Genomic DNA, 25,000 nt, shown 5'->3' on the forward strand with positions numbered 1-25,000 from the left:
ACCTAATAGAGCGGTTTTCACTATCGAGTGTCGAAAGTAATTAGCGAATTGGTTTGGTTTATGATTACTTCACTCAGTGATTGGTTCAAAGTTCTCGCGCCACTTTTTCAACCAATTAGAAGTGAAACCAAAACCAATCGTGGCTCACGCGTGCACATTTTGGCGCGCTTTTTGTCGGCTACGTGTAATTACTTCGAGTTTTGATTGGTTTCCCGGATTGTTTCTCCGCTTATTTTGGAGTATCCATTCCAGTCATCAAAAAGAAATTGGTACGAGCGGTTTCAGAGTTCACGTCGTTGTTATGCAGAGAACCGCAAAAAAATGAGCATCTCTTTTATTCAATGATCTTGTTGTTTTGTTGCGTTCTTGTTGAAAACCGCGTAGTAGATTTTTTAAGTTCCTAATACCTAACGCCCGTTTCAAACGTCGAACTTTACATGTGCCGAATCTAATGCAAATCAGAAAAATCTATTGTTTCCGCACATTAGCATTAAATTCGGCACATGTAAAGTTCGACGTTTGAAACGGGCCAAATACCTCCTAAAAGACCTCAATACCGCAGTGGTGGAGCTGTGCGAAATGCAATCGCAATGTCATGGATTAGATGGCATTTTTTCAGGCTACTATTGCCAATGCTAAGTTACTTCCCTAAAAGCAGCGCTCTTACGCAAAGAAGATCGTAAAAACATATCTGCAGTTAGAAAAAAATAAGACTTTCACATATTATTCTACATCATAGCAAACAAGCTCACCTTTGGTAGCCCGCCTGGTGCGACAAGACACAAGCAATAGATACCAACCTAAATTAAACAAAAGTAACTTCTTCAAACAATTAAAATCATTTCTGGCTGCAACCAAATTATAACGGCATGAAATGAAACTTCATGCTGAGCATGCGCCAGCGTTGCCAAAGCAACCAACAGACCTTCGCACGTGATCATATGACTTACGTCACACATAATAATAAGCTTTAACAATGAAAATTGTAGTCGCTCTCGTTGTTTGCACCGTAATTCAACAACTGCTGCACAGCACTTTTGAGTCCTCAAGAAATAAAACAAGACGCTAAATAAATGCCTTACAATAAGGAATATTTCTTATATTTAATTTCCTACATTAGTAAAGCGCGCTGAAATTATGTAGGTGCGCTCTAGAACAACCTTACTATCATTATTACTGATATTATTATTATTCTTGACTAGCAACCACCCAGTCTTTCTTTCGCTTAGTGCCCATGGAGATCTTGACGAATATTTCCCGCGCCTTCATCGCTCGCAATGCTCATGCGCACGTCAATCTCATGTTATCGCACGATAACTAAGCGAAAGGACGACTGTTGGTAGTTGATGACAGTTACATACATTGTGAATGCTGTCGACCGCAGGTAAAACATGGCTCATCCACTGAAAACTCTGAAAAGCAAAGACATGTGTTGAGACAAAATACACCATACGGTCCTTTCGTTGCAATTTGAAGAAAATTCATTCCATGTATATAAATGAAACAGCGAAAAAGTACCAAGTACATTGCACAGAAGTTACCCACTCAAATCGTAACAAAACAAAAAACAGAACATGTATAAATTAGTCAAAAGAGAAGCGTTCGAAGCTTTCAATGAATCCATACCATTCTTATGCAATTCCAAAGCCGCGACAACGGGGCTACACTGCACACTGACTCGCAAAAACAGACGAGCGGCAACTTTAAACCTCGTTAAGATTTTTATAGATCATAGCAGTTACGAAGCTTTCTTAACCATTTGACTACCACGATCTAAAAGTTAATACTCCTAACTACTTCCATATATTTTTCATTGACAGGTAATGAGAATTTGGTGTTATATCAGAGTCATATCCTTATGGTGATAATAATCTTAATTCTCAATTCTTGTCCACCTGACAGAGTATTGAAATTGAGGGGCGAATAAACCTCTGGAGTCAAAGGATTTTTAGTAACCAAAACTCAAGCTTCATTGGTACTTTGCGATAAACATGCTGTGCTCTACCCATTTGAGCTATCTAGCCAACTGGTAGCTGGACATATTGTGAGTTCGTAATAATCGCTACATAATATAAGCAGTAGCGAAAGGAAGGTCTGATTTTTCAGAATTTCCTTTCATAACTGTGATAATCTCAACGTCTTGACAAACTGACTCCTAGGAGAGAGACTTCACAGATTTTGCTCTCTCTCTAACGCCAGACAATTTAGGACGATAATTTAGGACAATTAATTTTACAGATGGTTTAGGAGTCAATGGCTTAACATGCTTCTTTTCCCACTTCAACTTGTGAGGCAGTCATTTGCTTCGCATTCTCAACTTCTCAATACTCCTGCACCTGTCCCATAAAGAACACTCCAATAATGGTTCAGTCTCTTTTTACCAACCTCTTCTTCCGTGCACTGTGGCCTCTGCTCAGCGACGACAACTATTCTGTCATCTTTAAGAACAGTTGTTGAGAAAATAGCAATTCTGGAGGAAAAAGGACAAGAATTTAAAGAGTGTACTGATGCCACGCTGGCAATGTGACCTAAACCTAGGTTTCTAAGATGAGCCTAGAATGCTCAGAGTTTAAGGAGGCTTTAACCGGTTTTCAAACCAATTCTCTAGAGGGGATTCACTGCTAGACTGCGAACGCAGACGTATATAAGCGCTTAAAGACACAAATTTGAAAAGAATTTTTGTTTGGAAATGAGGGCAGTAGGTCTACTTAACAAAACGACAAAAGAAAGTAAAGGTGGTCGCTTTCGTAGTAGAGTTTTCATTTCTGACGCTAGAGCTACCCGAGCTGTTGGGGGTACGTACTGAATTGTTTTTGGCCCTAACCCCCTATAGGAGCGAAATGATGTTGTGGTTTTGGCTTGCTTGGAGGAAATGAAGAGACGACGACAGTTTTCTGTTCTTCTCGATTAACAACAAAGCCGTCAAAGATGTACATTTCCTGGACCGTTGATTCACACTCTAGATAGCAGACGAGTTGCAACAGTCGAAAAATTACAACAATAACTCAAACATAAATTTTGTGTTGCAGTCGACCATCTCGTCGACCTCGCTGATGTGGAATGTGAGAGCGCGCAACCTAGTCCTTTAACTATTGGAGAGTAATGTGAAGTGCTAGTTTTCTATCCATGTAAACCATGTGAGCGTTAGCCCTACTAATAGGATTGGGCCCACGCAAGGACAGAGAAAACTCTAACTAGGGACTGGGTGGAAACCGAACCCACGACCCTCGGGCCAGATCACCGCCGCTCCGCCGACTGAGCTACAAGACCAAACGAGAGCAGGTCGTAGGAATTGGAGATGACAATTTCATGGCAATGGATATGTACAAGTACAAGGAACGGTTACGTTTTCGCAAACGTTGGCCGTGTAGCACTTTTATTTCAACAGAATTAACTATTGAAGGGTAATGTGAAGTGCTAGTTTTCTACCTCTGTAAACCATGTGAGTGTTGAAATATAAGTGCTACACGGCAAACGTATGCGAAAACGTAACCCATCCATGGCCCTATAGCGTTTAATGACTGACCTGCCTCTGTAGACAAATTTAATTGGATCCACAGCCAGGATGGTGGCTTTTAAGTCATCACAGTTATGTCTTCTACCACTCACTTTGATTATGCCATCTGCTGTACCACACACAAACACCAGTCCACCCTAGAGCGAAAGTAAAAGAAAAATGACAACTTGTAGGACATCATCCGATCAAGTAAAACATCCAGGATACAAAAAACAGCGAGTCTCTCTGATATGAAAGCTATTATTGCAAAACTCACATTTTCACGTGAAAGAAGAAATAAAAGGGATCGATGCATGCCAGGAAGTGCATGACAACCGGGGGGGGGGGGGGAGGGGGGGAGGGGGGTAAGGGGGTATGTAACATAAACCTTGTGGGGAAACTTGTACCCAAAAGAATTTCAAAACCACCCTTGAGATAACCTTCAACATTATTGTTAGGCTCACACCCCAGGTAAGAAAAACAACCTCGTTCCCAGGGTCTCTCTTCTCTGCCTCCATTGTCGTTGAGAAAAGACCCTGGTTCACTCTGGTCACGTGGCACTCATCAACAAACATTTTCCCACTAGGGTAGTGTTTTCGTTATATTTTGATTCCGCAACTGGGCGAAAGAGTATTCGTTCGACAAAGCATTTTTTAAATAAGTGATCTTTATCTTACAATGTAAGTATCAAAAAGGTCAAAAGAGCGGATGATTTATACCCACAGGAAATGAATTCCCGTACAAGCGGTCAAGCTAAATACAAGAGCTTTCGTGATCGACAAGACAACTTCAAAAGTTCCATGTAGGGCCTCGATTGACGTTCACAAAAAAAAAATTGATTTCGTTAGTAGCTAAAGCTGCTTCTCCAGAACAAACACTAACATAAAAGAATACACCAAGTACTACGTTTGCTTGATAAAAATGTCTCTTTTATTTTACCGCGGCTAAAAATATAAACGCTATGAAAGCGCTGTGCAGTGGTAAAAAATATCTTAACGACATCGACGATTTACACGAAGTTAAAAATATAAATATCGTAAGTCAAAACGGTCAACTCGCTGTTCAAGATTGCGACTTTAGGAATCACGTTGTTAAACATTCGAAAGAAAAACGAAAATCAAGGAACAAAATAAAATACCTGCACATGTCAATACAGTTTGATTTGACGATTTGAGGTCGATACGTGACATGAAAACTTAAATAACAACACACCGGTTGATCGCCGAACATGTTTGTTTCCCATGGATAAACGTTTCGCTTGTTTTCTTGCACGACAAAATCTTCTTTCCTTTAAAATTGTCGGAAACTATTAGCATTCTTCGTTGATCCGGACCTTCACACGGGTGAAAACTTGAATAACGCAAGGATATTTTCTGTGGTGTCCGATCGATTTGACCACAACTTTTGCCTTTCACGTCGAATTCCATATGTGCAGTATATAAAATATTGCCTCAAAAGTTATTTCGATGGTCATCTGGCCACAAAATCAATTGCGTGCTGATTCAATTCTTTGCAACGTCGACATGGCCTACATTGCCTCCCATCCCCTAACACACATTTGGTGAACCTTCCAGATTCTGGCAGACACGTGACCAGAGTGAACCAGGGTCTTTTCTCAACGACAATGGAGGCAGAGAAGAGAGACCCTGGGAACGAGGTTGGAAAAAAAGCTTTAATCCAAGTGTGAGTAATATTAGTTGTATTATCGTTTTTCTCTTTTCTTTTATATTTATATATTTTGCATCTTTTTTTCATTGAGAAGTAGGAAACAGACGGCTATTTTTTCCACATCGCCTCTCTTGGTAGCTGCCGCTCGTGGTTGCCATAGCAACTTAACTGGGACTCCAAAACAAATCTGTGACCATTTTATTGCATTCCTACCGTACCGGTATTTTTGTTGAGTGTAAATTAAATTAAATGAAAACTGTTTCTTACAGGTCCTAAGAATCCCAGTAAACCAGTTCGAACAAAGTCACTGAGTGGATACTGTTCAAATGGTGCTCCGTCATCTAATGTTGGTTGTAACTAGAACGACAAAAAGTAATTTAAAAAAACAGCAAAATTAAATGGTTCTAGTAAGTGTGAATGAATGAATGAATGAATGAATGAATGAATGAATGAAAGGGGGTTGGGGGGGGGGGGGGGTGGTGAAAAAATGACTGACTGAATAACTAGCAAAGGATTTTGTCAGACAACAACTACAACAGCAACAACAAATAGGCATTCTATAAGTTCACGATAGGTCTACACAAGGAGAATTCGAACATAGCCAAACAAGCAGTCAAACGACCTCCTACGCACGCTATTGGCTTCATTACCTCTCTGCAAAGGAAACCGGATCTTTGGATCAGTGACGAGAGAAAACGAACAAAGATCGACAAGGCGTGGGGTACGTTTGCCCGATAGTTAATCATCAACAAGGGAACACGAGAGAAGATCAGCAAGAAGATCGGTCCATTAGCGTAACTATGGTGCCTGCGCACTACAGGCAGCCCACTACAAAAACTACAATACCAATCCAAAATGGAATTGGCCATTTTCGAGTTCATGTCTGCCTCCTCTTTAAGGCGAGTCTAATTGCGAAGCTTTTCTTATGAAAATTAGTTTCATTCATATGTAAAGTAGAACTAATTACCATCACAAAAACTTCGCATTTAGACTCGCTTTGAAGAGAAGGCAGACATGAACTTGGAAATGGCGTATTACAAACACAGACTACCTGCAAATAGTGTGGCTAATCGGGGCAGTTACTATGAAGACATGTCACCTACATGCTTTATATTTGCGTTAGAGAAAAATTAAATCAATCACAGAAGCTAAAGGATAAAGATAGGATAACAAGAATAGGGGGAATCAAGTGAAGCTATGATCCTTGCAGTTATGAACGCAATTTTTGCAAACATTGCGTTCATAACTGCGAGGATGGATATCATAGCTTCACTTCACTTCATATCCGCAGTTCATATATGATCCATTTCATATATCATTTCATCCGTGTTAATAAGGGGAATGGTAATCTCACCAATGTTTTTGGAACATTTGGAATAAAAATCCAATCAATATTCTCTTGAATAGATCTGTATTTCGGGAGATGTATCAGACGTCCTGGTATATTGTCCCGACATAATTAAATGCAGTTCAACATATATTGTTGCCCCAATGCAGTTTGTTGTAAGGTTAAAGTCAAGCAAGTAAAATTCACAGATGATCATTTTCCAGAATTGAATGCACTCGCAATGTTTGGTATATCTCCAATTAGTGCTCCAGCGCTAAATCGACTAGACACTTAAATAAAGTTCCTATCCTTTCCTTTTCCTTTCACCTAAGCCGCAATGAGGTGGCAATGAAATGATCTTTGAGTATTGCAAGACGGGTTGGATAACCCTCAGCCATGTGAAGTCGATACTCAAATTGTCTCCAGAGGGCAACTCCCACAAAAACCACTTACGTTAGCTCTACGTGTAGTATGGAAATGGACAGTCTTATAAAAGGAAAGCCAAACGATTTCCAATCCTTCACTTAAACAAAAAAAAAGTGCACTATTACATGCAGCTGCGATTTGGAGATCATTGCCCGGTTCGTGTATTTGATTAATTTGTTAGTCATAGTTTTGCTTCAACCACGTAAAGACGAGAAGCTCACTGTTGCTTCCGTTACTCAACGTTACTCATACGTTAGACTAAACTCAAAAGTCCCGCTTGCCAAGTTTGGTACAATCAACATAACTATTTTAATTGAAGGTGGAAGGCAAATTAACCAGTTACCTTGAACGTGTAATTTGTTTTGCCCGCGAGTCCCCAGTATGCACTCCCTGTGGCTCCACTTGATATGCACAGTTCACCAACCTCGTCACTTTTACACAAGTATGGTGGACCGTCCACTCTCACAACACCTATCTTGGCTTCAAGGGTAATGAAAGAGAAACGAAAAGAAAAAAAAAACGATATTAACAACGGAGAGAAAAGCAACAACGACAATGAGAACTCAACAACAGAATAGGTAATAATCATAAAGAATGGCTTTGCAAGCAGAGAATGTGCATTATACACTCCATAGATTATAGGTTTAAGAATGTATGCAATTTTTTTTTCTCAATTTTAACAGTGAAGAACTTCATATAACCTTAAATTTTTGGATGTAGAGTAATTGCAATAACATTACTTCACACTTAGCTCTAAAGCCCTCACTGTGATTCTTACATTGCCTTCTTCAAACTCTTAAACAGGGGAGGTCTCAAGTTATCAATTTCTGGCATGCCCAGCTATACGATCTAGGTAACATATTACAATTCTCCCCCAAATCGAAAATGAAGAAAAAAGATCCAAATTTACATGTAAACAAATTTCTTGAAGTTTATCATCTTTAATGAACTTTAAGGCCTGTTTAAACGGTTTCAGCATTTGACCAACACTCGTTCAACTAAAGTTCAATGGATGTTGGGCAAATGTTGGACGTAAAAACAAAGTTGTGCGGAGGCCGTTCAAACGGTTCTAACATTGCGCCAAAAAAGCAACCAACACTTTCGTGAAATTTGATTGCGAGGAACTAAGAAAGAGAAACCAGTCTCTCTCGTCCAGATAAACCATGCCATATTGACTCTTGCGGCCTGATGTGAGAATGCGTGTGTTAGGAATGAAAGAGTAATCTAAAATCTCTATAATGCAATTTCTGCCCGTAAGTACATGCACGATGAAAACAAAGGAGACCTATTGAGAGAGGAGTCTATGCTATGTACCTCCTGGAAGCACAATGCCGCAATCCTGCAGAGTCAAAGAGGTGAGGGATCCTTCTTTGTCAACCCGCACCACTCCATGACTCAGTCCCGATAACGACAACACACCACGACCAGTGGCAGTTGTACCTGGTTTGCCAGGTCTGCAAAATGGAACAAAGAAACATAACTAAAGAGAGCGTGCAAGCCTTAAAACCACAACACACAAGTTAATGAAGAACAAGTAACTGTGTAAACCCTTTCAATCCCAAGAGTGATGGATAAATATTTTCTCCTTGCAAGATCAGTACATTATCAAGCAGACAGGTGATGAGAATAAAGAAATTAATAACTAAGGGATTTTTGTTCAAATAATTTTTTAAAATTATCATCAAATTCCCCGAAGTGATGATAAAAGGATTTACAACAGTCAGTGAGGAGAATTGACATTTAGAACTAGTGAGTAGCTGAGTCACAGATCACATGACAAAAAGCTGCAGTCATGAATGGCTAACAAACGAGATGTCAGCCATTTTTATTTTCAATGGCAATAGGACATTTGCAGGATGACCCCATTTAACTACAAGTCCAAGAATCCTACAGGTTTTGCTTGTCTCATGCTAATTTGAGCAATTGTCATTTTTACCCCGCTGGGAATACAAAATTTAAATAAGAAAAGAAAAACAAACTGTATTCTGGTGGTTGTAGTAGTAAAATGGCACTATTGTGAAAGTTGCCTATTTGACCTTTACTACCTCGTTTGATGAATCCAAATTTTCGTGCTTTAAACGCAATGTTTGATAAGTAGGCAAAATAGGCCGTATTCATAAATGGCAGCTAAGTAATTATTCTTTTGTCTTTAGACTCTATGCTAATCATTGTCACTAGCCTCATTAGCACAAACAAATTCAAAAGAATTCTTGCTCCAAATTGAGAAGTGAGGCTTGTGAGGATGTTTAGCACAAAGAAAAAAGAATTTCTTGGCTGTCATTTATGACTATTTGAGGAGGCAGCGTGGTCGAGTGGTTAGGGCGTTGGGTTTACATGCGGCTGCTCCGGGTTCAAATCCCGTTCTAACCTCTGATTACGATTTGTTTCCGGTTGTCCCGGATTCAACTCTACCACGCTTTGTAAATAGCCAACTGGTTGCCTTCTGCCAGTTGGGGTTCTTAATAATGTTTCCGTTAAGTTTGAATTGTTTCTTTCACAATTGTTAAAAGTGGGGTGCCTGTAAACTAGCTTGATAGCTAAGTGCACTTCCACTATAAAGAAAGCATTTACATTTTTTTTTACTAAGGTCTATAGGGAAGTCTTTGAAGGAACAAAAATTCGACACCTTATGGAAAAATGGACACCTTATTTACGAATTTAAAGGATAACTGTCGTAGTGATCACATTTACCTTCTTAATGAGATTGTCATGGTCTCCGTTGAGCTGGCACAAGGACACAGTGCCTCTGGTTTGAGACCCTTAGCCTCAAATGCACTAAGAAATGAGTCACATGCTGATAGCGACCCTGTGCAAAACAAAATGAAAATTTCAATCTACATGTACATGTATAAGTTCAGAAGGCGAAAAATTAGGTGATCGATTCATACCACAACATCAATGAAGCTTTATTAAAGCTTCTGGAACCGTAGTCCAACATGAAAATAGTAAGTGTTCCAGTGAGACTGGGGGTTCCGTCTCTTTAATTAAGTAACTTACCAACTGGTACTATGTTCTTTTTGCCTTTGCTGAGCTGACAAGTATGGGAAAAGAGACCTCTGCTATGGGTCAAAACTCACTTTGATCCAACCGCCATTCACAATCAAACCGCATGCCCCATTATATGTTTGCTGACTGCGACTTGAGCTCGCTGTGTAATTTCCGCTGTTGTTAAGTGAGCCCACACAACATGAAGTATCACGTGAGGATTTGGTCTCTAACTAAACGCCGCGCATGCTCAACACTGTGAGTTACAACCCATGGCAGAGGTCACTTTCACCGTACTCCTCAGCCAGTGAACGCAAAAACAAAAGAGACCTCTGTAAGCAGGGAACTAACAACCACAGCTTAATGCAAGATCTTGGTTATTCTTTTAAGAAAGTCAGCATTATTCTGCAGGAATCCTTGACTCTTGAAAATGAAAATATTCAGCAGCTTGCGCAGCTAGCACTGATCTAAGGACAGTGCATTTTTGATGAGTGCTCAGTGGTGAAGACTTCGCCACATTCCCGCAAAGTCTGGCATGAAATTTGCTAGTTTGTTTCAACATTTGCCATTTGATTGACTGTTACATAATGAAATTCCCAAGCTTGATGCAAACTTTGAGAACTTAAAATGAACTTTGGAAACCGCCTCTCCAATGTTTTGTGAAACAAACAAGGTAAAAATTAATAACTTCCAGGAGAAACATTGCCCTTCGACTCCTCGAGAAGCACATTCCTTCCAGCACTTGTGGTCCTTTCTCTGCCAATGGCTATTTCTTAACAGCTACTCAACCCCTCTAGATCTCATCATGTAATATAGATTAAACTTTCTCAACCAGCCAGTTCTTTTAACATCATCAACAGCTTGAAGAAAAAGGAGCAACTGTAAAAAAAAGACCACAGCACTATCCAATGGTCAACTAACGGCTTAGGCTTTTTGACAGAAGAATGTCAAATACATTGTAATTATATATTATAATTATATAATTACAGTGTGTGACATTCTTCTGTAATAATAATATTATTATCGAGACTTACATGGATTAGCTCTATCAGCCAGTAACAACATTCTGATGGTAGTAAGATTGATATCTTTCACATCTTTGCTTGCGTGCAGTGACCAATGAAGGTCCCTTGAGCTAACCAATGCACATGTTGCTAAAGAATGGGGGGCAGTTCAGAAGTGACAAGTCAATGGATTACAGTAACACAACTGGTAATAATACTGTAATTCAATTGGGTCAAGTTGGGTGGTTATAGAGATTTTTGTCTTCTGATAATGACCACCTCATGCAAAATAATTACAGTATCCGCAAAAATGGAGCTTGCTTTTGGATAATAATTATGTTGAACTGTACATACTTTACACATTCGTATAGTGTTCAAATTGAAAACTGTGTATTACAGTAGCTAGCTTATTTCCTCATGGTGTACAAAAAGTCACCTATAACGCAGTCGTTGTTCTATTATCATGAAGTCATTATAATCATCACTGTCATTTACCTCTGTGTTTCGTTACCACCTGCAGCCACATGGCAGGAAAATTTTTCAGCACAGATGGTGGAACGTAAATTACATGCATGCCATTCATGACACTCTGAAGGAAACAAGGCGCACATCATAATAAGTAATATAATTATCTAAAGAAAGTGGGTGTTGGTCCAGCAGGAGCTACAGAAAGCGACACAAAGGTTGAGATACTTAACCCTTTTCAGAAAATATTATAATGTCGGACAACTTTCCATCTAACCCCCTCCCCCCCCTCCCCCAAACATTTTTTTATTGCCAAGACTTCCTTTTTTTTGTCACTAACATTAAATGGGGGAGGGGAGGAAGTGCAAGTGGTAAAAATGTAATAATACAAAGAAGAATTTACTGGTCTCTTTAGCAGTGTCTTAAATACTTTTGTCGATCATTATAGAGTCAAAATATTACTTCAGGATTTAAAGATGAATAATGAAAATTGTTAAGGTCACCAAGATTACCCTTTGATCAAGTTGACAGCACAGAAAATACCATTAAACACACTAACATTGCACAGAGCAGTGTGTCAATTGAATGATTCAAGCCATCGTTACAATAATATTAGAAGTGCTAGTGATGATGATCACGACATTCTTAACTTCCAGTGTTGTATGTGTACTTACTGTTAACACCGAATGCCACAATCCCACTTCCCTTTTTGGATCAAGAACGCTGATCATTATTTCACCTTAAAGAAAAGAGAAAAGTCAACAGTCAAACTGCAACAAGTGCAATCACATGAAACTAAAGTTAAATGCAATTTTAACAGATACAGTATGTAGCACCATTGTGTCTACTGTAACAGTGGTCAGCAGTTTTTTGTATATCCTATGGTGCAAGAGGATTCCTGAAGCTTGTGAGTTAGTTGATAGGTGTATTATTCTATAGTGTACATGTATGTATTAAGTTTGTAACACTGCAGCAATGAGGGAAGACTTGCAGTATGCCCAGAAATGCAGATACAGTAATTAGATGCAAACAAAATTTTGACATCCAACAAGAAGTGTCTCTTTAAGTCTAAGCATTTGCCACCCGTTTCTAGCAATAAGGCAAGGGTAAGGGTTAGCGTTATGTATTGTTGACGGTAAATGCAGACCAGGACCAATGTTCAGGCAACACTTTGTGACGTTAGTTGTTCGTATTCCCACACCCAAGTGATATTGGAGTTGGGGAGAGCAGCAAGGGGACATTTTGTGACCCTTATCGAAATCACTGTGCATCTATAATTATTACCAGCGAGGGGATGTAGCAGGGTGGCCAGAAGACAGTACAGGATAGTATACATGTTGGACCCCTGGAAGTGAGACTAATAACAGATTTTACTCTGTCTAACACCAGGCCCCAGTTGTTCGAAGGGTCGATAGCGCTATCCACTGGATAACTCAATTGGTTTTGCTATTGTTTATTCGCTGGATAATGATTTATCCAGTGGATAGCATTATCCACCTTTTGAGCAACCGAGGCCAGATGATTACTTTTACTCATCGACTGGGGGCGTCCTAGGGCCTTTGAGGTGTCAGTGGGTTAATAAGTTAACAACAAAAGGTGGTGGTGGCATTAGGGCGCTTGCCTTGAGATCTGGAGATCCCGGGTTCAAGACCCACTCTGACCACTCTTTGAATTTGATCCTGGTAGTCCCTGGTTCAACTTCCCAGCTGCACTTGTAAATAGCCAACTGGTTTGCCTCCGGCCAGTTGGGATTCTTAACAATTGTTGTTGTTCTGTTCTGTCGTTTCGTTGTGTTTCATTGGCCCTGAAAAGCCCCTATGGGGAGCGGTCAATTAAGTATGTATGTATGTGGTATTTAGCTAATGATTTCAGGAATGAGTCTGAGCATCCAGCAAATCAGTGCACAGGGCCTTTCGAACACATGGTACATGACTGTTATGCATAAATTTACCTTCAGTGTAGGAACAGGCCTGACTTAGAACTTGAGTGTGAAGATTCATACTCATCCTTGTAACCGTGACACCCATTACTGCTCCATCCTTGCCTACAGTGGACTGATCATAAGAAAGTACTGTTAATATGGTTGACATGTCTGATGTACACAAGCTTAGTCTGGTCGGTCATTGCTGTTGACCTTCCCTCTGGAAGGTGTAGTCACCGTGTAAATTTGTTGTACCCTTTATTGTTGCATGTGAGACACAGATAAGGTGTGAAAAGAGTTTAAAATACATCAGGTAGGCTTCATTCTTTAAGTGAGTGCAAACCTGACTTCCCCTTGTCAAATCATTTTTCCTGAAAGTCGACCCCCTTCAGTTTGTGTGTACTGGACAATCCTCTCTTTAACTGTAACATACATGTACATGAAAGCCATGTCTATACTCCAGGCCATACTCAGCTTGGTTTGCTTATTATCAGCAACGATTTTAGAGACAATTAAATGTCCAACTGCTTCCCCATCCATCACCACAGTTTTCATTTGGGGGCCCTGTCTTGGCATGGTTGTGAAAGTAGCACTTTGCCCTACACCAATGTGTTTCAGGCTTAATTCCTTGAACGTGGGTTGTTTTCAGTTTTTAAGCAGTGATTTTCCAAATTAGCAATCTGATTTCCATTACTGTGTGAGATGTAAAAATTGTTTTCATTGTTTTTAACAACGTCAACATCCAATGCTATTCTTAAGCCCTGGTGAATAGTTCACTTGATTCTGTGTTCCTAGAGCACGTTTCCATGAAAATATTAGACTCTGAGCATGGTGTGTGCATGGCATCACAAGAGAGGTCACTGCAGGTAAGATAACTTGACTTCATTAGAATTTACTGGTAGAATACATGTCTACAAAATATGATTTTAATGGTTAACAATGATCAAAAAACCTCTATGTAGGCAGGTGAGCTTCTGTCCAAATTTGAGGGTGGTTGCCAGTCTTTTGGGTGTCTGTTAAGATTTGCTGTAACAAACCATTGCAACTTGGGCCAGCCTATCGTGATGACAGAAAAGAAAGATCAAATGTAATAAAATCTGAAATAAAGTAAATCGTTGTTAAACCTTGCTCTGCAAGTCAATCATTTGGCTTAACAAAGGCAACTGCAACCTTGGCAGCAGTCAATGTACATGTACACTGTACATTACTTGTACAAGGTATTGTCAAGATTGTCATAAAAGAAGGGATTAAAAATTTAAAGGACAAATATTTTAACCATAAGATTACTATTAACCCTTTCCCTCCTAAAAGTGACACTTATATGTAGATTTTATTCTGTCTAACGCCAGACGATTTTACTCGTCGATGGGGAGCCCCTCAGGGGTGAAAGGGTTAACAACAGCTACACTGACTCCGAGACTATGTCCCCGTTAACCCTTTCCCTCCTAAGAGTGACACTTACAGATTTTACTCTGTCTAATGCCAGACGATTTTACCCGTCAGTGGGGAGCCCCTCAGGGGTGAAAGGGTTAAAAGTGCCTATCACCTTAACGCACTTTTCCACTTTATTTATTTGCCGTTATCATCCAAATTTCACTTTTTTATTGAAAGATGGGAAAAGTGGTCATACTTTGATCCATAACCGAACAATGAGGGGGGATGGGTTCAATACCTGCATGTTTGACATCACAAATTAATTTGCATCGCTGTTTTCAGAGAATTATTTCAATGCAAAGCAGTCTGTGATGTCAACCAGGTATTGAATCCATTCCCCATCATTACTCAGTTTTGGATCAAAGTATGACCCCTTTCCTCATCTTTCAAAGCCAATAAAAAAGGTGACATTTCAATTAAAAGGTTCTAAAGACAACAATGTATTTGGGACCAGTTTGGAGAATAAATAAAGTGGAAAATTGTGCTGAGGTGTTAGGCACTTTTATTATGTAAATTAAAGGCTAGCAGCATTGGGGATGAGGTAACATAATACAATTTTACTCACAGTAATAATAACAATTACAATTATTTATAACAATAATAATAATTTGTATATAATTAACTTAAATTTTAATGAACAGTCAGATGACACATACGTGTAGGAGCCTACCTTTAAATGTGCAGACATGACCTGTGTCATCTTTTGGTAGAGTTTTCAAACAAGCATCAGAGGTAAGTGCCCAAGATACACCACAGCTACCAAGGAGAAATCCAATCTGTTGACAGCCAGGGTACTGTAAAAAGAAAAGGAAAATCAGCTCTACCATCAATAAAGGAGAATGTACATGTAGAACACAGAGCTCTCTGCATGAAAAAGAATTATTATGATCTAATATGTACATGTAGGATAAAAATAATTCTTAATTAACACAGTAATAATAATAATAATAATAATAATAATAATAATAATAATAATACATGTATTATGAACGTGGCTCAGCATGGTCTGTACTTTTATCAACAATGATATTCGTCATCACAGTGGTCAAAATATTGTGGACTCAGAGGTCTGCCCACAAAATTTGACTTGTTTTTACTGCAACGTCAGATGATAAATTTTAACTCTTTGATGACGGCCAGTTCAGTCGGTGAAAGGCTTGTAAGTAATGCTGCCAATATTCACACCATGGCAAGACAACTATGATTATACTTCATGAATACTTATAAATCTCATTAATAATTCAGAAGAAATGTTTTGTTACTCAATATCTGTACATGTATACCTGATACAAATTTTTCTTCATTTACATAAATGTTTCTTTCGATTTTCCCTGTTAAAAAGTCTTGAATCACCAAAAATACCAAGTGTACACTAACAGTTAAATGCTGACGTTTAATAAGTCATAATTATACATGTACATGTGCAATATTCGTGTCAGATTTGTATCACACTTACAAACTTGAGGTGTAAATGTAATAAAGATATGCTGCTCATATTGTATAATTATATTACTAACATCTTTGCTCGCTGGTGGTTCTATAGGAACAGGTATAATTCCAGCAATAAGACATCCATAGAAACTTGTCATAAAATTGATAGGATCATCAACTTGATAGACTAAGGCAACCTGCAAACAAAAATATTCAACATTATTGGAAAACCACTAAACATGACTCTACATGTACAAAGGTCTAAGTCCTAAGCTTGATTACAACTGACTGTTCATTATTCTGACATCACAGTCTCAGTTGTGGGTCACATCATTTTTCCCACCTTGTGCTACATTGTGTTTTGCCATTCAAAACTTAGGTAACTACAGTGTACATGTACCAACACTAACCACAACTAAAAGTAAAACATTTATTCAAAAACAAAGCCAGAGATTTTTTCCAGGCTGGAGGTTGTCTGGCTTGCTTGGTACAAGAGAGTAACAAAGCTGGCATTAATTTGTCCGACCTAGTGAGAGGTACAGTGTATGATTCTATTCCTTCAATGACATAAAGAACTAATTAAAAATACAAAACTACAATGAAAAGTAGTTTATGACAATCATCATTGAAGGAATACAATGTAGGTCATGCCTCTCACTGCCTCAGCCATGGGACAAATGATTGCCAGCATCTTTCTCTTACATATCCTATAAAATCTAGATGCTCGGGAAGCAGGGGTGGCGCAGTGGTGAAAGCACTCGCCTTCCACCAATGATCGATTCCTGGATTCTATGCCATATGTGGGTTGAGTTTGTTGGTTCTCTACTCTGCTTCAGCTGAGAGGTTTTTCCCTGGGTACTACGGTTTTCCCCTCTCCTCAAAAACCAACAGTTGCAGGCGTAGCTCAGTTGGCTAGTGCATGGCTTTCGGAGCAAGGGATCCCCAGTTCGATCCTCGGTGACTTCAACGTCTGTTTACACTTTCCTCTGACCCGTGTAGCTATAGCTTTAAATATCTGTGAAACGGAGCACTGACAGAGGGAGGGGGTAAAAGGCACACCATCTGCTTCTATTGATACCAGTTTCGTATCTGAAGGAACTACTGATGTTAAATAAATTGACTTTGACTTTACTTTACTTTATTTTATATTTAACTTTTGCTTAAAGTACAAATCTTGAGGTTAGGTGTACTTTAAGCACGCAGTGTTTTTGAGCCTTCGATGGAAACCACAAGTAAGAAGATGTTAACTTGTCTTGACACCACCTTGTTTATATTGCTACATGTAAGTATCTTTTCCAGTTTTTGTCTGCAGCTCAACAACATTGTGTGCTTACGCTCCCTAATGTTACATACATTTTTTCATGTTAAAGTGTCAGGCTTTGTGTGAATCACAGTTGCAAAATTTAACTTGGCAGGGAACGACATGACTGGCTATTAGAGTGAATTTCAATCAAGTGTTATAAAACCAAAACCAAAGTAATTACTTTGGCCAATCAAAAAGGACGGAGACAATCCAGTAAACCACTCAAAACGCGAAGTAATTACATGTAGCCCACACAAAGGGCCGGAAAATGTGCACGCACAAGGCATGATTGGTTTTGGTTTCACTTCTGATTCGTTGAAAAAGTGGCACGAGAACTTTGAACCACTCACTGAGTGAAGTAATCACAAACCAAAGCAATTCGCGAAATTACATGTACTTTCGACACTCAACTGAAAACCGCTCTATACAGTGTACTGTACCCATACATGTACATGTAGGTAATGTGTTCAAACTTCATGCATACATGTACATTCCATAAACCATTGTGAACATAGCAACTTACTCTATCTCCGGTCATAATTGATGTTCCCTCTTTGTGACTGCCAACCTTATTCAGCAAAGCATATGCAAGTTTCATCGATCTAGACAGGAGTTTACCTGTAAAATGATGCAACGACCATCAAACTTGCAGTTGCGCCACAAGTATCATTACGGACACTTGTAATTGTTGAATCGGTTTTTACAGGCTAAAATAAGGCAAGGCTAAAAAATTATGTTCTATGAAGAAAAAAATTAATAACATTCATACCACATTTTAGAAACATACATGTACACGTAAATGTCATCTTTCAGGAGAAGGTACTGGCATTTTTCAGCAGAGTGAATCTTACTGTTACTTTATTTATTTATTTATTTAATTACTGAGTGACAGCTCAATAAAGGCCAAAGCCAGAGGCTTATGTGGCACAGGTCAAGGTACGGAAGATACACGAGGGCCTAATATCAAAGTCATTACTAACAATAACATTTTTCAAGTATTAATTTCAAGAGCAACTAAGGCAGTCACAAAAAAAAAAGGATAATTTAATAATAATAATAATAATAATAATAATAATAATAATAATAATAATAATAATTTTTAAAGAATTAATCTTTACTGGAAACAGTGTGTTGCAGTTGCCATGTGGGAAAGGGTGGAGCAGCCTTCTCTCAACCGCAATGGGGGGGCTCCGTTTCAGTTTGTCCAACACATATAATAGTTATGATAATAATAATGATAATAATAATAATAATAATAATAATAATAATAATAATAATAAGTGTTTTCGCAAGTGCTGCCCGTTGTAACTACTTCTGGAACTCAGGACACAAGGAAAGAAAAATTTTTAAAAAGATAACTTCTTACATTGTGATTTTTTTTATTCCATCATATTTTGTAGATTGTAAGAAGAGCAAGTGATTCATGTCTTAAAAGACAGGGTTCACTGATGATCTAAACGAGTAAAATCGATGTGATGTTGCGAAGCTCTTGGGGTAATTGTGCTGTAACAAGAGTAGATGAAAGCAAAACAGATATAAACAGTTTGCGAAGATCAGGTTGGTTCCCAGGGTCCTCTCCTCAGTGTCTTGTTTTCATGTCGTCCACAACAATAATCAATTGGTTGGGTCAATCTGATTATTTCCGATGATTGATAATAAAATCTCAGCTGATTACCATCACTAATGCAACACAAATGGCGTCTTATGCAGGGGTGGTAACTTACTTTTGAGAAGTACTACACGCAGTAAGTCCAATGAATTATACATACATACATACATACATACTTAATTGACCACTCCCCATAGGGGCTTTTCAGGGCCAATGAATCACAATCAACGAAACAACAGAACACAACAACTACAACTGTTAAGAATCCCAACTAGCCGGAGGCAAACCAGTTGGCTATTTACAAGTGCAGCTGGGAAGTTGAACCACGGACTACCAGGAACAAATTCAAAGAGTGGTCAGAGCGGGTCTTGAACTCGGGATCTCTGGATCTCAAGGCAAGCGCCCCAACCACTCGGCCACACTGCCTCCATACACATACACTTTTTGATGGGGACCTCTTATTTCACATTTCAAGGCTTACTAAACTGACCATAAGTGAGAGTGATGGAGGTTTTTCCATGACTGTCCACCACTGAAAAGCAGGAAACCTTTGGTGACTTGGACGCAAACCTGCTCACTGATTCCTCTAAATTTTTTGGCAGCTCTTCAGAAACCTGTTGGGCATTAACAAAAATTAATACAGTAATAATAAATTAAATAATTATATAAGTGGCAACAAGGTTGATTGTAAGATCTACATATACATATGCACCTGTACATCTTTAAGCTGAGAGATTCAAAAGTATCAAAACTCAAAGTTCCAGGTAAGTCTCACGTGAGTTTAGATTTTTACAACATGCAAGAGTGCAAAAACTACAACACATTCATTAATTACAAATTTACATGAAAAATAATAACATTTATTATTTTTCAGATATCACCATCACAGATACATGTACAATTATTACACTATTTTTTACCATACCTCAAGTGATTCTCCAATGACAGGTCGTAATGTTTGGCCCTCAGGATGTGGGGCATTTGGATCTGGTTTGGTAGCTACAGAGACATAATCATGCAACAATGGAAATCACTTATTAAAACTACATCATTCTACAACATGTAATGGCTGTGTTTGCACAAAGGAGATTAAAAAAACTGATTGTTCTCAGACATTTATTTTTCACTCTGAGAAAAAACCTCAGAGGCTAAATTTCCCTTTCTGAGTCTTCTGTTTCCAATTTTTTTTCGGTTGCAGTCTTCCAAAATTAATGATACGAAAATCGATCATATACAGTGTATTAACCCTGATTTCTTGAATTATTAAATAAAATGTCTTCGTTATCTATTATTTTGCCAAGAATTGTGACCAATTGTTATCAAAATTATTGCTTGGATTTTGTCGCCATGGACCCCAGGGGACCCCAGGGGTACCCATGGACCCCTGAGATGGAGACAACAAAGTCAATAATAATTATCCCTTTGATGCCTAAACAGGCCAGACTTAATATTTTACTCTTCTCTAATGCCAGATGATTTTACTTGTCAATGGGGAACCCCCCGGAGTCAATGGGATAGTTATAATTGCTATGTGCATTTGGCATCATGACCAATATGAACATAATTAGGAGAAATGACTGAAAGAAAGGACTGGTCACTTCATTAGCAACCTTTGAAATAATAATTATTAAAATAAAAAGCAAAGGTTCAAAATGATTTTCGTTAAAGTAAAGTAAAGTAAAGTAAAGTAAAGTAAAGTAAAGTAGACCTTATTTAACGTCAATAACTCGTAACAGTAACTTTTAATCACTGACAAACCTGAGGTCGACGGTGCGCTCATTTTACTGCCCCCTCTCCATCAGTGCTCCGTTTTACGGGTATTTAAAGCTACTAGGTACACGGAAAGGAAAGGAGTCGAAACAAGGATGCGAGATCCCGGAATCGAACTCAGGACCTCTTGCACCAAGGCCGCGCACTAACCGACTGTGTCATCCTTGCTCCTCGACAAAGTTGTTGACAAAGTTGAGGCTACATGTACCTGAAGCCTTTTGTCCCACTTTCTTTCCATAATGTTGTTCTTTTAAGGACGGTGCCTGCTATTGTTATTGCGCATATGTTCTGCGCATCTCAAGATACTTGGGTTCCCTATCGGTGATGCTTACTACATTGTAGTACAGCCTGGATATTTTTGCGCGGTTTAAAACTATCCGGAGAAAGAAGATCTTAGTAAGTATTCTTAGTATCCAAAAAGAAAATTGGGATAACCATGCATTTGAGAGATTTTGAGAGATACATGTAATTAAGCTTCAATTTGAGAAAGAACATCATACATTGCTTTGTATTTTAAAGCTTCTTACAAATATTATTCATGAATTATCTTTGAAAAATGCGTGGTTACCCCCAATTTTCTTTTTGGATTTCAATAACACTTGTTAAGATCTACATTTCCTGCATAATCACACACCGGGGCAAAAATATCTTCAATTAGTAGGAACTGCCCTTAAATTGTTCAAAACAATTTACCGAAACTAGGAAAACATAAAATTTTGAGAACTCAATCCTACAATGATATATTAATACTGTTACCTTCAACGAGTTCGTCGTCATTTTCTGTATAAAACTGTTCCAGTGGCTTTCGTTTCGGTCTCTAGAAAACAAATACAAGTAATGATTATCCACTTTTAATGTACAAGTAGAATGATACAAGTACATCAACTATCTTTCATTTAATTTATCTAAATTGAATCCAGTCAACCCAAAGCCAGCAAAATATAATTGCTACAGTTACAGTACTTGTACCATGCAAAAGTAAGTTGACAGTGTTGACTCAAAACTCCATCCACGATCCTCGATGTTTTCGAGAATCTAAAAACGAGTTTCGAGGATCGTGCTTTGAGATTAGAGAATTGAGGATCGAAGATCAAGTTTTGAGACCCTTGAAATTTTTTTCGAGGATCTCAATCAGGGCTTTCTTCACCTAAGAGTTTCAAAAATTCTCAAAACTCGTACTGAACTCATACTCGTACATGGTACTGTAGTTGTAACAGTAAGTTGCTCCATGTACATGGTATATTTAGACTTGCATGCTGCAAGCTCCATGTACCTGAAAATAACCATGAATACATTTTACTGCGCACATTAAAAAATACAGTACCTTTTGTTCACTTCAACACGAATAGTTCATGTTCCCAGTGAAGAACAAGCAAAGATACTCATTTGAAGAATTATTTTTTTCCTTCGTCTTTTTCAATGAATCAAAAAAGAGAACAAGTGCGCGCTCAAGTATGTCAGACTTCAAAAGAAAAATTAATACCCTTTTGTGTATTGTTGAATGATCTACATGCACATACACATTGCCTGGAGAACAAAATACATGTACAGTACTGTGCAAAAAGAATGCAAACGAATTTCGCTACTTTTCGACGAAACATAACGCAATTTCGGGCGAAACGAATTTTCGTGCGAACTTCCTTGAATTTTCGAAATGCCTATTGTTTCAGTAAAAGTGAAAATTCGTGTAACTTTTGCAATGACCGCCCGAATTTTCGAGCGAAATTTCGTTGCGATATAACGAAATTTTCAGTGCTTGTCGAAAATTCGCAGTGAGCATTTGCCTTTTACATTTAAATTGACGTTTGAAAAAGGCCCATCGAGGCCTTCATAAGTGTTCACCCCGGGAATTTGCGAGAGCCGATTTTCACATTAAAGCGACCAAAATTTAATATAAACAATCGAGGGTGGTCGCCAACGAGAGCTTTCAGCAAAAGTCTGTGGGATTTTTAAATTATTATTGATGGTAGAAAAGATCACGTTCGGGAATGCACCTATTAAAAACTGGAAACTTCTTTCTTCGTTTACCGGAATGGTCGCTTATTTGTTGACTTATTTGTTGAATGGTAAACGACTTTATTTTTTCTTTGCGTGATACTTGCGTGACTTGAACAGTTTCATTCACGTCGTGTTTACACGTAAGGTTGAGAGAAGAGTACAGTTGTTGATTCCATTGATTCATTAAAATGCGAAACGCTAACCGACACATTTTCAAGATTACGATATTTCGATTAGGTTCTTGAATTTTCGTTTCAGTACGTATGAACTCCAACCGAAATTTCGCTCTCAGATTAGCGAATTTTCGTCCTGTGTTCGAACTTTCGTGTGGCTCAGCATTTCGGCCGAAAAATCACACTTCTTCCTCCGAAATTTCGACAAAATTTTGCCGAAATTTCGAGAGAACAATAACCGAATTTCAACGAAATTCGTTTGCATTCTTTTTGCACAGTACTGTATCAGTGAAAGTCTTTACTGATTTATGGTGCCAAAAATGATTATTTCTGCATACAGAGAAAATGTATGATTGCTAGTATACATGTAATGGTGATCTTGAAACTAATTTAAGTTTTACATGTCGAATCAGGGCTTTAAATTGCGACCAAAATGCGACTGAATTAATTTTTTTCCCTTTGTGACTAAAATATCTGGAGAAGTTGCAAATTTGCGACTTGATTTCCCCTTCGCTCTTTCAAAAAAAAAAAATTAGGGTTAGCAGTTGCCACTTTGCTGCTACTTTTGGTAAAACAAATAATGAAATAACAAAATATTATTAATTTTTGTTTCTTGCCATGAATTTTCTTTCAATCTGAAGATAGCGCAATAACTGTAGCATAATTTAACTCCATTCCTTCAATATCATTTGCCATTTTCAGCAGTTTCTTTACACACAAGTATTGTGGGCTCATATTTAGATTTGCTAGACCACTGACAACAAAATGCAGCACGGCAAATTTTGCAACTAACATTTGCAAAGTTGTGACTAAATTTTCGTATCTTGTCGCAAAATTGTGACTGGATTTTTTTGTTAATTTCAAGCCGTAGCCTGCATGTACATGTACATGTATAATTATGAACTGTACGCTGTAATTCAATTTTTTCCTGGTTCAAAATAATTTTTAAAACCAGTTCAATTTTGATTTTCCTTCGTTTGAGATTATGATAACGAATATTAGACAAAGAAATCAAATTGGAACTGGTTTGAAAAAGTTTAAGCCAAGAAAAAATTTGAACCTCAAAATAACTTAAACACTTAAGTTTGCAGGGAACTCTAACCTTAAAAACTTGAGAGATGGAGTCGTGTGATCGAGCGGCTTACCTTTAATGTGTTTAGAAGTTGCTGAATTTTGCTGGACACTCGACTGCTTGTTACTACAATGAATCAGAATTTAAAGACAAGTGAAAGGCATATTAACATTGTAATAAGCAAAAAGCATAAGACATTAAAAGTCAGAGTATCGTGTAAATGTACACACTAAAGGTGCGTCTGACTGACCCTATTCCAAAATAAGAATACTGAACGTGGAGTGATGATGAAAAACGGTGTGTCTGACGATTTGAAGCAACAAGGATCTAATAAAGATTATCATGTTTAAAATAGCATTTTAGTAGGTGTTTGACAATTTTAACGTGAATCTCTGTAAAATGAAGGATTTCTAACTTTTATTCCATGTACTTTACTCCTATTCAGGGATAATGGTCGAACGAACACACCCTAGGTGATAATGGTGTTTCAATCTGATTTGATTTGCCATCACCTAACAAGCATCCTTCACTCCCTATCATGTTATATAATGTGTGATACACATACAAACCAAAACAGAAATGGCCAGCCTACACTGTACATGTACATGTACATGCAGATACAAGTTTGACCAGGATATTTCAGAATTAGAAATCTTAAGAGTGCAAGAATTAAGAAATAGCAATTAAATAGCCTTTATTATTAATAGTTTCTTCTCAAAAGTTGGGACTGTTTGTTAAGATCACATTGAATATTATAATTACATGTAGTGTGTATGCGTACATAATGTAGAATATTATATTAAAACAATAATAATATATTGAATAGAAAATGTTTTTAATCTTGGTAAATACATGTAGTATTTTACTTGTCAATGGATCTTCTTGTTTTGCCAGACGGTGAGTATAAATAGACCTTTC

The 25,000-nt window shown here is 38.1% G+C and overlaps 1 protein-coding gene across 3 annotated transcripts in view; it reads right to left on the reverse strand.

Annotated features, from left to right (window-relative positions):
* Positions 1–25,000, reverse strand: part of LOC138049059 (disco-interacting protein 2 homolog C-like) — a 60,375-nt gene that overhangs the window by 20,659 nt on the left and 14,716 nt on the right. For all 3 annotated transcript variants that reach the window (XM_068895167.1, XM_068895168.1, XM_068895170.1), the window contains 20 exons: positions 24,156–24,208; positions 21,596–21,656; positions 19,995–20,068; positions 19,560–19,683; positions 17,984–18,078; positions 16,244–16,354; positions 15,397–15,520; positions 14,245–14,348; positions 13,323–13,425; positions 12,046–12,110; positions 11,402–11,495; positions 10,937–11,056; positions 9,609–9,723; positions 8,232–8,371; positions 7,261–7,397; positions 5,432–5,521; positions 3,527–3,654; positions 2,386–2,470; positions 1,362–1,412; positions 753–800 (listed from right to left, as the gene is read on the reverse strand). In XM_068895167.1, the coding sequence (XP_068751268.1) occupies positions 753–800; positions 1,362–1,412; positions 2,386–2,470; positions 3,527–3,654; positions 5,432–5,521; positions 7,261–7,397; positions 8,232–8,371; positions 9,609–9,723; positions 10,937–11,056; positions 11,402–11,495; positions 12,046–12,110; positions 13,323–13,425; positions 14,245–14,348; positions 15,397–15,520; positions 16,244–16,354; positions 17,984–18,078; positions 19,560–19,683; positions 19,995–20,068; positions 21,596–21,656; positions 24,156–24,208 (1,922 nt within the window). The remainder of the gene's footprint in view (positions 1–752; positions 801–1,361; positions 1,413–2,385; positions 2,471–3,526; positions 3,655–5,431; positions 5,522–7,260; positions 7,398–8,231; positions 8,372–9,608; positions 9,724–10,936; positions 11,057–11,401; positions 11,496–12,045; positions 12,111–13,322; positions 13,426–14,244; positions 14,349–15,396; positions 15,521–16,243; positions 16,355–17,983; positions 18,079–19,559; positions 19,684–19,994; positions 20,069–21,595; positions 21,657–24,155; positions 24,209–25,000) is intronic.

The sequence above is a fragment of the Montipora capricornis genome, chromosome 5 (genome assembly GCF_036669925.1).
Source record: "Montipora capricornis isolate CH-2021 chromosome 5, ASM3666992v2, whole genome shotgun sequence".
Classification (NCBI taxonomy): domain Eukaryota; kingdom Metazoa; phylum Cnidaria; class Anthozoa; order Scleractinia; family Acroporidae; genus Montipora; species Montipora capricornis.